At 44.9% G+C, this 12,851-nt stretch overlaps 1 protein-coding gene across 1 annotated transcript in view; it reads right to left on the bottom strand.

Annotated features, from left to right (window-relative positions):
* The window catches only part of Anxa2 (annexin A2), a 39,125-nt gene that overhangs the window by 4,368 nt on the left and 21,906 nt on the right, over positions 1 to 12,851 (bottom strand). The window contains exons 4-9 of the mRNA XM_028771393.1: positions 11,110 to 11,204; positions 7,490 to 7,603; positions 4,258 to 4,348; positions 3,476 to 3,555; positions 2,125 to 2,184; positions 909 to 1,002 (exon numbers count right to left, since the gene is read on the bottom strand). Of these exons, the coding sequence (XP_028627226.1) occupies positions 909 to 1,002; positions 2,125 to 2,184; positions 3,476 to 3,555; positions 4,258 to 4,348; positions 7,490 to 7,603; positions 11,110 to 11,204 (534 nt within the window). The remainder of the gene's footprint in view (positions 1 to 908; positions 1,003 to 2,124; positions 2,185 to 3,475; positions 3,556 to 4,257; positions 4,349 to 7,489; positions 7,604 to 11,109; positions 11,205 to 12,851) is intronic.

Below are 12,851 nucleotides of genomic sequence, written 5' to 3'. Positions count from 1 at the left end.
CATCTAGGGGTTGGTGGACATCTAGGGGTTGGTGGACATCTAGGGGTTGGCGGTCATCTAGGGGTTGGCGGTCATCTAGGGGTTGGCAGTCATCTGGGGGTTGGTGGTCACCTTGGTGGACGAGAGCTGATTTGTATCTGTCTTGGCAGAGGACCTAGTTCTAGCTCCTGTCCCTAATGGCTCTGCCTAGGCCACAGAACTTGACCATCTCTATGCTCCCTGCCTGGAATCCATCCATGTGGATATCTTGAGAAACAGTATAGAGCCAGATACTGTACTTCAACATTCCTGGCAAGAACAAAGGATCCTCTAGTAAGAAGGGGAATAAGGGAGGGCCAGGGAAACAGCTTGGTTGGCAACATGCTTGTCTTATAACCAACCATGAGGCCTTGTGTTTAGCCCCCCAAACCTGAAACCCATGTTTCAAAAAACAAAAACAAACAAACAAAAATCTAAGCATGATGGTGTATGCTTGTAGTCCAGTGCTGGGCAGGCTAAGCCAGATGGATGGCAGCTCTCTGTCCAGGCTGCCTAGCCTAGCTATTGAACTCAAGGTCAATGAGTCTAAAAACCAAACCAAACAAACAAAACAGTTCCAAAGGAGCGATCCTTAAGATTTACCTCTGGCTCCCACATGCACACCAAATACATGTGTACCCACCCCCACCCCCAACACACACACACACACACACACACACGGAGAAACAAGCTAATATGCTAACATATCAAATACTGAACATATTTGGGGACAGAGGGTCCACAATGGGAAAGGAGGTCAAATGGTTTGAAAAAGGAAACTGTAAGAGCCCAAGTGGAAACAAGTCCTGTTCTAGGAGATCTGCGCCTCAGTGCAGCCTTTGCCACCTGAGAGTCTCCTGTCACCGAGGCCTCACTGGTGCAGCACCCACCTTTCTGGAGGTGGCACACACTGCGCTCAGTCATGATGCTGATCCACTTGGGGACATCTGTTCCTTTCCTCTTCACCCCAGCATCATAGAGCTCCTGTGAGAGATGCAGCCAACCAGGAGAAGTTAACCACACAACACCCTAGCAGGCATTACTCAAAAATCCCGTTCCAAGAAACGAGTGAGCTCACAAGCCCGTATGCAGGTGTGACCCACAATATACCACTTAGAACAAGTGTGCTCAAACTTTTGGCTTCTTGGGGCCACACTGAGATATCTCCCTAGACCACAAAGCCCACTTGTAGCATTTATAAAAAACCTTTCTCTTATACTCAATGTATCCCCCAGACTATATAAGATTTTAAAACTGAGGTGCATAATTTTGTCTGTGGCTATTATGACTTGATATAAGATAACAAAACCGCTGACCCCTCTGGGTGAAGCACACCTAATGTGAAGCTAAATTAGCTTAATGAGGAAGCCACAGGCCCCTGTCACCTTCCTCTGTCCTCACTGAGTGGATTAGAGAGCCGTCCTACCCCATCTGCCCTAGCTTCCCTACTAGCTTAAGGTCAGGAGCTAGCACTTCTACACAGTCAAAGTCCGAATGAGCCGATGGGAACTGGGTATACATCTGGTAATTAACCCCAGCATTACAACTATGATTCCTGGGAACAAACCTCATATTCTCAGATGAGTTGAGGCTTTAACTGGCCCAATACTCTCTTACAAGGGACATTACCTAGTTTTACCCCTCCCATGTCTGTGGGCTGGATTCATGGACTCACTTCTAATGATCAGAGTATGACAAAAGTGTGTGACACTTAGGACTGAGCACAGGGGCTCCTGGATCCCTCTCAGATCCCTCGATTTAGGGAAGCCAGCAGCAATGTCGTTAGGGACGTTCAAGCAGCCCATGGAGGCCTCTGTGGAGGAATGCTAATATCTCTTGCCAACAGTTAAGTCACACATGAGCTGCATAGGAAAGATCCCTTTGACCCGGTCACGCTCTCAGTAGTTACAGCCCTAAACAACATCTGGTCTACAGCCACATGAGAGGCCTTGAGCCAGAATTATCTGGTCAACCCAGTCTCCATCCCTGACTCAGAGAATCTGAGAGATAACAAATGTTAGTTTGAGGTTATTCATTGTGTATAAATAAATGGTTGTGTGGGATACAACCCCTCCAAATACACATGCCGTGAAGCTTGGCACGTACCCGGGCATCCTGGTCAATCAGCTCATAGTCGATAACTGAACCATCCTCTGCTCGTCTACCCTGTAAGGGAAAAACAAGAAGGGCCATCAGACCTGGCTCTTGGTGCATTCTAAAACTGGAGGCAGGGGGAAAACACAAGAAGGGTCATCAACCCAGGTGAGCCATAACCTCATTCCTGAACAAATAGCACCTACAGCATTTCACATGTTCATCTAGACAAAGCCAAAGAAGAGAGAGATGGTCAGGGAGGGAAGTGGGTGCACTATGTCTTACCATTGTTAGCCAACCTTGGGTACCCAAGCCTGAGTAAGCATCTTACCAAACTCCCTGACCTACACCCCAGAGAAGCTCATTTAAGTCTCTTCCCTCAAACCGTTTATAAAGATGAGACACATGGCAACTGAGAGTGCCATGAGGATACGGTGAGCAAATGGAAGGAACGATACTGTACTGAACAGTAGGTGGAGCCCAGAAGTGCTAGGATGGGGCCTCAGCTGAACCCTCAGGGGCCAGCAGTATGGTGGCTGGCAGGGGCACTCTGCACACACAAGCAGAAGTGGAACAGGCTTAAGGTGGGTGATACACCGCCCAGAGTGATCACAGAGCAGAAGGACAGAATCACAGAGATGACGATGGAAGGTTCACAGGCCTAGGGTAAAGGCGGTGGGGCAGAAGGAAGGGTGCAGCAGCTATTGGTTTTGGTCAAGGAAGCAAGATGCAAGCAGATTCTAAAAAGACCCAGAGTCTGTGGTGCCTGGATGGAGGCAGATGAAGGCAGGAGAGTCACAGAGTTGTCATCGTCAAGGAGATGTAAGTGGGCCAGGCTGCAGCACATCCTCAGTCACTTGCCACAGGGCTCCCTGAGAGAATTCCCTTCCCTTGACAGACTGGTGTTCAGGTGCCTGCCAGCCTGAACTAGAGATTCACAGGAAACATGCTTTACATCCTCATTAATGCAGGAACATTAGCAAAGAGCCTACAAAGACCAGCACATATCCCAGGGCACTAGGAAGGAAGGTTTGCATGCGTACACACACAAGTGAAAGGTGAAAGGAATGAGGTCACTTTGACAGGTCCAGTGTGACCTTCCTTAAGTCACTCAGTACAGGTTAGCACAGAAATCCAGGCCAGAGCTTGGTAGCTGCCCACCCCTCCCCTGGCCCCTGAGTCCAGTTGTCCACACGGTTCTGCAGGATAAGAAATCCTATTAACAAATATGACAGTTCTGCAGAGACGGAAATGCAGCAGAATTTCTGAGCAGGCACAAGGATTTAGTTAATTCCCTCCCCAGTACAGAAGGAGCTGCGCCTGTCGTGGGAGGCGGCAAGGGGAGGGAGGGAGAGAGACCAACCTTTGCAAGGGCTACCATCAGCTTTCGGAAGTCTCCAGATGTGTCGGAGATGATGTCCTTCTCCAGATCGGTCTTGTACACTGAGAAAACAACACATCTGGCTTGATGCTTCCAGCTGGCACACCCAACCACCCAGTACAACTATCTATCACCCACCATATTTCAAAAAGCAGGCATTGTTGTGCTAGTGTGGAAACAGTATGCCCCAAGTGAGAATGAAGTCTCTAGAAAGGGGTCTACTCCCATGAGATCAAAGCTAGGGTGACTGTCAGTTCTAACAGACAGACAAGCCTAAGTCCCAGCATTCCTCAGACTCTCTTTAACCAGCGGACTTGTTTCTAACTAAAATATTGTTACTCAAGCTAGTAAGACGGCTCAGTAGATAAAGTGCTTACAGCCACATCTGGTGACCCAAGTTCTAGCCTTCACAGTAGAAGGATAGAATCAAAAGCCTTGGGGGTTGTCCTCTGACCTCCATAACTGTGCCTAATGTGCTAAGTGTGTGCTTGACATCCCAATGCCGAGGAGGCAGAGCCAGGGACATCCCTAGGACTCACTGGCTAGCCAGCCTCGACTAACTGGTAAGCTCCAGGTTTAGGAAGAAACTTGTCAAAATGAAGGTGGACGGCTCCTGAGAACAATACCTGAGTTTGGCCCTTATCTTCATATTCATGAATGCAAGCATGCACACAAACATGCATGAAGAATGCACACAAGCATGCACGCACACACGCACGCACACACCGGGCTAAGAGGGTGGGTCTCAGAAACAGGCTACTCACTTTCCTTGTACACTCTGTTGATCTCTTGCAGCTCCTGGTTGGTTCTTGAGCAGATGATCTCAATGAGGGAATCCTCATCAGTCCCCAGGCCCTGTGAAGCAAGAAGCCCAGACATCAGTGGCCTTCCTCGCCTCCATCAAGTAAACTGAAAACAGATGGCTCCTTCAGGGACATCCCTCCTGAGCAGTCTGTCCTCTGTTCCTCAAGCACTAGATAAAGATGCTTTTTTTCTTTTCACATCCTCAGATCCCAAGAAGGTGTAAGCCGCACACCTACATTCTATTATACTTTTTAAAAATGAATGAGAAGAGACAGCCTTAGAGTACCCCTCGGTGCTAGAGGAGGCCGTGGGGCTCCGGCTTGCTATTTGTCTTTGTTAGTTCCTATCAGAGCCACCCACTATTTTAATAAACAGGAAATAGTTGTCTTCATTGACCAAGAAATGGTGTGTGGCCGTTGTCAGCAGCTGCCACAGATTAGAACACCTCCTTAGCGGAAAGGTGCTAGTTAGGATAAAATTCGCCAATCTTCTTTGAAACGAAAAAAATGGCTTAATGGTTAAAAAAAATGCATCCTGTTACTTCCATTTTTGCTTGATTACTCTGCACTTTTTGGGTACTTAGAAAGAGAAAATAACAAAAGTGCCAAATAAGCGAAGAAGCTAGCACTTTATCAGGAGATGAGAGCTTAATGAGGGGGTGTTCGAATTTAATATATACACTTTTGAGAGTGCCGGAGAGCTTGGAAGGATGCAATGAAATGTGTATTTCAAAGCTGGCTTCCTGATCAAAGTCAAGGCTTAATAACCAGGGTCTTCTAATACATGCCTTCACGAATATAGAGGTACCACTTTGAACTAAGTAGAATTACAACTGTTTAAAATGTAAATCAATTATAAGGTGTTAATACAATAAGAGAGGTACTTATCCACATGAAAAGTGTGTCGGCTGTTAATTAAACTTATTAGAGAGTATATGCCCCCTTTAGAATGTGCCTTGTACAATCTAAGCTAAGCCCCGGGTTAATAGTTAATTTTGAATCTTAGTCTTAATCTAATCTTTGACTCTTCTCCCTGGGATTTTAATCATGGTTTTTCACAGGTTCCAATGAAACCCCAAATTCTTCCCTTGTTAGCCAAAGGTCTATATGGCACTCTGAACCTCTGGAGGTGTGTGCTGCAGTGGTCACAGAGCTACACAGCACTCTGAGCCTCTGAAGGGGTGTGCTTCGGTGGACACGGAGCATCTCTGAACCAATTTCCAGGGAGAGACAGTCTTTTCAAAGATGAAGAAATGAAGTCTAACTCCTGTGCCAGAAGAAATGCCGGGTCCTGACACCGAGGGAGACTGAGCCAAGCACAGTATCTCACCTTCCAACACCCATATATCAGAGGAGTCTAATAGGGTTTTATCTCCACTTTCAAAGGTGACCTTGGCAATTTCTAAAACGTGGCCCAAGCTTTCCACAGCTTATGCATAATTCTTATCACAGGACCAACCTCTCCTGTGACATATGGCAAAACACTGCCACTAGTATTGCCTGATGTGAAAACAGATTTTTTTTAAGGCATCATTTCAGTTAATGTCACTTGAATATCTGTGTCCTTCGGAAGGGTCACTCAACCGTGATAGCTAATGGAAGAGCTGGCGTCGGGTCAAAGATGGTGCAGTTAAAGCGCCTTTCATTGGGTCCAGTTACTTGGATTAGTGGAGTGATTGACAGCTCACACAGCTCTGCTTTAAGTCACTAATACCTAACCATAGATAGCAGTAAAATCACATGAATCACAACTAAGTGGATTCTTGACAAAAATAAGATGAACTGATCCAAATGTTGATAGTTAAAGAAACCTGGGGAAAGATTAGCTTACACATGAGCCCAGTGGCCCAAAGACTTGGCAATCTCAGAAGTGCTACCATTCAAAGCTGTTGTTGACATAAAACTACCCTTACCTTCCTTTCCCTTCCCTTCCCTTCTTCCCTTCCCTTCCCTTCTCTTTCCTCCCCCTCCCCTACCTTCCCCTCCCTCCCTCTCTCCTTCTCTCCCTCCCTCCCTCTCTCCCTCCCTTCCTTCCTTTCTTCCTTCCTTCCTCTTTCTTCTTTTCTTTCTTTCTAGACAAGGTCTCGTGTATCCCAGTCTGGCCTTAAACTCCCAATAAAGCCAAGGATCATCTTGAACTTCTGATCCCCCTGCCTCTACCTCTGGAGTGCTGGGATTATTGACATGCACCCCATGCCTGGTGTGTCGTGGCACTATTCTATTGGTATCTCCTCTGCAGTACAGCCTGCCTAGGATGCCACTTGAGCTATGCTGATGAACTAAAAAAGAGAGAAAGTGAGATTTAGCAAATGCTACAGTGGCTCTGGGCCATTAAGTCCAGAGTTCTGGTGATACTCTGTGTGGAGGGGCCTCATTCCCAGTGTGTTCTCCAGAAAGGATACAACCCAACAGGGTGACATACAGCTTCCTCTCATTGAAGATGCCTTACCAAGATAGACCAGCAGAGGGCAGCCTCAGATTATCCAACATGTCACAAGCACACAGAAAAGGGGCCCTGAGGTTTGCTGTGTCAGACATTTGTATATCTCTTACATTTAAGTAATATTGTGTAGCTTAGGTGAGCACAAAATCCAAGGGTGTTTCTAAACTAGAATTTACTAATTTAACCTCAAATCCCATGTTCAAAATAACTTTACAAAATCAAAACTTAGATAACAATATTATGTCCCGCCGAAACTTCCCGTTGGATCCAGGTGCCATTTCCAACCTGAAATCGACTCTCACCTGCACTGCAGTGCTAATTTTTACACCAAATCTAAATTTTGGCCCAGCAATGGATTGGGGAAAAGTCAGAGGAAGCAGCAGGCAGCAGGGCACGAGCAGAATCTGCAAGCTTTACTGAACAAAAGCTGTTTTTCTTTCTCCTTAATATCCTCCTTAAAGAGGAAGTGTAATCAAGGAAGCCGGTTTCCCAAAAGGCATTCCAATCACCCAGGTGCTGAGTCTGAGCAGCTGCTAACTGGCTTCTCAGCATTAGGAAATTTCTTTGCAGTCGTTAAAAAAGAAGAGATTGAAATATTTTTGGTTCTAATCCTGACAACTTATAGCATTGGGGAGAAATGACTTCAAATAGGAATCCAACACAACTGGTAATCACCTAGTTACACTTAAAAGACCGTAATTCATAGACACTAATGGGCAGGTTGACAGATGACACCCCACACGTGTTTACCTTCATGGAGGCTTTTAGTTCAGAAGCATCATACTGGGCAGGTGTCTTCAATAGGCCCAAAACCACTGTCTCCAGGTGGCCAGATAAGGCTGACTTCAGTGCTGATGGTAGCTCCTGCAAAAGGGAGATGTCTAAGAGCTGCTAGAACCAACATCCACTGTGAAACCAGTGAGACAGAAATAAGATGGCTCTAGCTAAAAAGCAGGCTGAGAGACTTTGACCACTCTGTAGTCTTGGGAGAACTTCCTTCCCTAGATTCTCTTATCAGACCAGGAGGGTAGAAACCGCATGTTAAGGAGACCCAGTAACATCCAGGGTGATCACAAGACAGAAACCAACGCAGCTGACAGCTCCAGAGAGGAGAGTGGGGTCTCCTGGAGACAGGAGATTTCCAAGGTCACTTTCCAAGGTCAAGGTCAAGCTGAAAAGAAGTGAGGTAGAAAGACCAGCAGATTCCTCCGGGTCTGTGGAGGTTCCAGGGAAGGCGCTTGTGATGCATCTCTAGGATGGGTCTTTGTAGCCTGGAGAAGAAGTGGGACTGGGAGGTGATGCTGAACCTTCCTTGTGTAAAACACTGTACCTCACACTGAGCCGTCTCCTCCTTCAAATCCGAGAGGTAATGAATATGATGTGAACTCCAGCCATTCAGAGTCCCCTTTCAACTTCATGTTGAATAGTGTTTCTTAGGGATGCTACTATCATCATGAACACACGATTTTAATAAAGTCAGAGGTCTGAGGGAGCACTCACACGTGTAGAGAGATAACCTTAATTCAGGGTGACTCTTAAAGATATTTCCTCAGGGATTGGACTCTCACCAGCCATGGGAATGGACACAGCTGCACTGAACTGAATTGCATTTGTTTTCGTGTGTGTGTGTGTGTGTGTGTGTGTGTGTAGGTGCACATGTGTGTAAAGGTCACAGGACAAGCTTAGGTATCATTCTGTTTTGAGATAAGGTCTCTCATTGGCCTGAAGCTTGGTCCTGTAGGCTGGCTGGTCAACAATTTCTGAGGATCCACATACCTCTGAAGGTGATACACAACCTGCTTTAGAGACAATCTTCTAGAACGCATACGTGTCAAGAATGTCAATGGATCCAAGAACGCATTGGGACCAGCCCATTCGCTGTCCTCCTCTGGCTCCTGATGCCCTAACCATGCATGGGAGCTAGGAGGGTCTTTCTAAAACAACACATACCAATTATAACACCAGCTTTCCAAATTGGAACCCTGAGGTTAAAGGATTTCCAACTTAGTCTCCCTTGACACTCCCCCACCACCAACTCTGCTCTATCTGGGCACCTGCTGAATTTTTCCACTTTGACTTGCATTGTTCAGAATGTCCAATATAGGACTCGGCACAAATAAAAATCCCAGAAGGGATTAATAAAAGAACAATTGTTCTCTGTATAGAGAGCCCTTATGTCTACCACTAGTTTGAATGTGCAAAGCACAAAATCCAAACTTCCTCCCTGTGGCCCTTTTACTAGCTGTGACGGGATCTGAAGCTCACCACCTGGGCAGGGTCCCTCTGTCCCTCTAGACCAGTGGTTCTCAACCTTCCTAATGGTGCAACCCTTAAATAGAGTTCTTCATGTCATAAATGTTGTGATGATTTCCAGCCACAAAATTATTTTTGTTGCTACTTCATAACTGTAAGTTTGCTAGTGCTATGAATCATAAGTATCTGTTTTCCAATGGTCTTAGGCAACCCCTGTGAAAAGGTTGCTCAACCTCCAAAAGAGATCATGACCCACAGGTCAAGAACCACTGCTCTAGACTATATCTTGACAAATAATGCATGAAATAATGCTAGGACATCCTTCAGAAATCACACAGTTGTGGCATCTTCCTGTGATAGATAATCACCTTGGACCATCAAGAATCATCAGGACACTGGGCTGTCCTTAGCATGTGGTAATGCCTATGTATTTGCTGACCCTTCTCATGATTCTGACAATATGTTTACTCAAACAGACTCTGAAGGACCTGTGTTCTCCAGCTACCTGATGTGAAATCAAACTCTATGTGCATACACAGTTCCAAGGCCACACTGAATAAGCAGTTATTTCCTACAGTCCAGAATAGTGGATCTCCTGTTCCAACAGGAACCTGGCTCTCATGGGTCTCAAATCCTCTGGGAAAGCTAGAGACATAACCATTCCCTTCTGTACCTCACTGTAGAAGATTAATGCGTGTGTAATGAAAGGAGACTTGTCATGCATGTGGGTTGAAGGGAGCTATGTCCTTTCCAACTGCTCCAGAGCTCGGAAGACAGAGCGACAGTGAGGCTTGACCTGGAACTCCAGGAACACAGTCTCTCCTGGGATTCTTTCAGGTCACCTCTACTGTGGCTGGAAGTAAAAGCCTCGGGTCAGATGGGAGCTGCATGTAGCCGCTCTTATGGCACTGCCCGAGTATAAACCAAAAGCTTTAATAGCAAAAAGTTAAAAATTAAGTAGCACATCCTTAAAAATAAAATTTTCTAATTCTGTGGAAAACTAAGATGAACAAGTGGGGGCCTGCTTTTAGCCACTAGTGGATGAGCAAAGGAAACACACACACACCTCCTTAAATAGTAGGAGTGAAGCATACTAACAATAGAGAGCTGGACTACGGCACTTCAGCCAAGCTGAATCTGAAGCCCTGTGTGTGTGTGTGTGTGTGTGTGTGTGTGTGTGTGTGTGTGTGTGTGTCCATGTGTTCATGCATGTTTACACGTGGAGGTCAGAAGTTGATATATGTTTCTTTCCTCAATTAATCTTCATCTAATTTTTGAGACAGGGTCTCTCACGGAATTTAGAGCTCTCTGAATCAGCTAAAATTGACTGTCCAGGAAGCCCCAGGAATCCTGTCTAGAGTCCTTCGCACCGGGGTTCCAATGACAAGCCAGTGTATTTAGCTCTTTTAACATGGATGCTGGGGATTGAACTCAGATCCTCATGCTTGTGTGATAAGCATTTTACCAACTGAGCTGTCTCCCCAACCCCTTGGTGTAAATGAGAAGCTCATGTTAGGATTCATGCCCAGTGGAGGAAACCATTCTAAAATTAAGTTCACAACATCTGGTGAAGAAGCATGAGAATCCATAAGAGGAAGTGAGTTGCTACCTAAGCACAGTACCTGACACAGAGTCAGCACACAACTAGTGAGACCATTGCTTCCCTTCCTTGTCTATTAGAGAATGTCTCCTTCCTGTGTTCCAGGATGTAACCTTTATGTTTCAGCTCCCACGTATATGTCTATATAAGCAGCAACCTTCACAAAGCTGTAAGAGGGAAACCTTGAACATCCAAGAGTTTTAGAAGGATCTTTTTGGTTAAAGAAGAGCCACAATTCACAAAAAGAAAAAGTACTGTTGGACAGGGGCGGGGGTGGGGGGTGGCTTTGCAGGTAATGGTGCTAGCTGTAAAAAGCCAGATGTGGTAGCACACATATATATCCCCAGGATTTCTGTGACAAGACGGAAACTGAAGACAGGAGAATCAACAGAAAGCTTTAGGGCCTTCCATCTACAGCATGCAAGACAACACAAACCTCTCTCTCTCTCTCTCTCTCTCTCTCTCTCTCTCTCTCTCTCTCTCTCTCTCTCTTTCCCCCACCCTAAGATTCCAGTACCTTTTTGGTCCTTCTTTGATAGGCGAAGAGAATGTCCTGCCTCTGCTCACAGCTGCGGTTAGTCAGGATGTTGACAATGGTGACCTCATCCACTCCTGTGGAGAATCAGGTTGTGAACAGTTACCCCACCACACATGTGAGGAAACTCTCACACAGTGAAATCCATATGCTCTTTCCCAAACCCAATGCTAGAATGTCATGACTAGCTCATTCCTCTTCCTGACCAAACACTGACACCCTCATTACCTTTTTCCTCAGAAAGCCTTGGACCTTGGGCCTCAGCCCTTTAAATATTTGTACTTAAAAAGCTATTTTATTCATGAATTGGTTTCCAAAATCAACAGTGGGAGGTACATGTGTGGAACTCTGGCAGTCAAACGGAACAAACAACAAAGATTTAGGGGGATTTTAAATGAAGGTTCCCAAATTGCCACTTAACTGGAGAATTAATAGATAGAACCTTCAAAATGAATTAATAGAGACAATTATTTATATTTATTGTAAGATTATGACCATATAAATGGCTAGGTATAATTTTTATAATTATAGCAGCTGTCATGACAAATGAGTCAGGCTTAATATGGCAGTTATATTTTAATAGCTAATTGATTAATAGAACCACACTTATTGAAGACAAGATTGTCTCACAAGGAAAGTACACATCCCGTGCTTTCAATCTTCAATAGGTGACTTTAATAATCAATTTTACAACTGTATTAAAAAAGAATAAGTGCTTTAATCTAAATTAAATCTAAATTGGGAGTTTTGAAGTGCCACCCAAATGTTTCAGTACCTATTTTAATTGGAACATGTGTATTTATAAAGATAAGCAAGGTTCGAGGTATCTGAAAGTTTCCAATTTTATATCAGAAATATTCCTCACATACCATTTAACTCGGGCAAGCTCAGTTTTGAGGATTCAGGCAGCAGGAGAGCTTTCTGCTGTCTGACTATGAACTTTGCTTAATAAAAGGAAAAGTCTCTGCCATGGCTGCTGGGTAACTCCAGAGTCTCTAAGCACACAAGGTCACTTAGAGACGACACCCATTGTGTCTTACAGAGAGTCAGAGGCATCTCACAGCACTCGGAGCCCAGAACTATGATGTTTGGGGGCAAAACAATGAGCAGTTAAACAGGGGAAGCATCCTGATGCTAGAATTTCTGGGTATAAAAGGAAAGAGGGTTTAAAATGTTTATGTACTCATTTCCAAATGAGATCACACTAATGAACATACTGACATATTAACAAATGTCTATAACTTCAGCTTAGATTTCAGAGTCGTCAGTGTACACACAGAAACCCTATTGCCAGACCCTGGGTTGGGTCTGAGGATATGGAGATCTCCTTTATATGTCCAATAGGGGGCTGATTAGCTCTTTTGCCTACATACTGGAATACTATGCTATGTATGTGGTCATTTAAAATAAAACATGGAAATATTAACTGATTTTAGGAAAATATTCAACATACAAACAAAAAGGCATGGGTTTTAGGATTGTAAACTGGAGTGCCCAGTATAATCTGACTTTTATTTATTCATTTTTGAGGGTTTTATTCTGGGGGGGGGGGAGTTTTTGGTTTTGAGACAGGGTTTCACGCAGCTGGCCTCAAATTTACAGAAATCTGCCTGCTTCTGCCTTCTGCCTCCTGAGATTAAAGTTGTATGGGCTACACAGAGAAACCTTGTCTCAAAAAAAAAAAAAAAAAAACAATGGGGCTGGAGAGATGGCTCAGTAGTTAA

Source organism: Grammomys surdaster, unplaced genomic scaffold (assembly GCF_004785775.1).
Source record: "Grammomys surdaster isolate TR1022 unplaced genomic scaffold, NIH_TR_1.0 206, whole genome shotgun sequence".
In the NCBI taxonomy this organism is placed as follows: Eukaryota; Metazoa; Chordata; class Mammalia; order Rodentia; family Muridae; genus Grammomys; species Grammomys surdaster.
The sequence above is the reverse complement of the archived record's forward strand: the minus strand, read 5'-3'. Positions and strand labels throughout refer to the sequence as shown.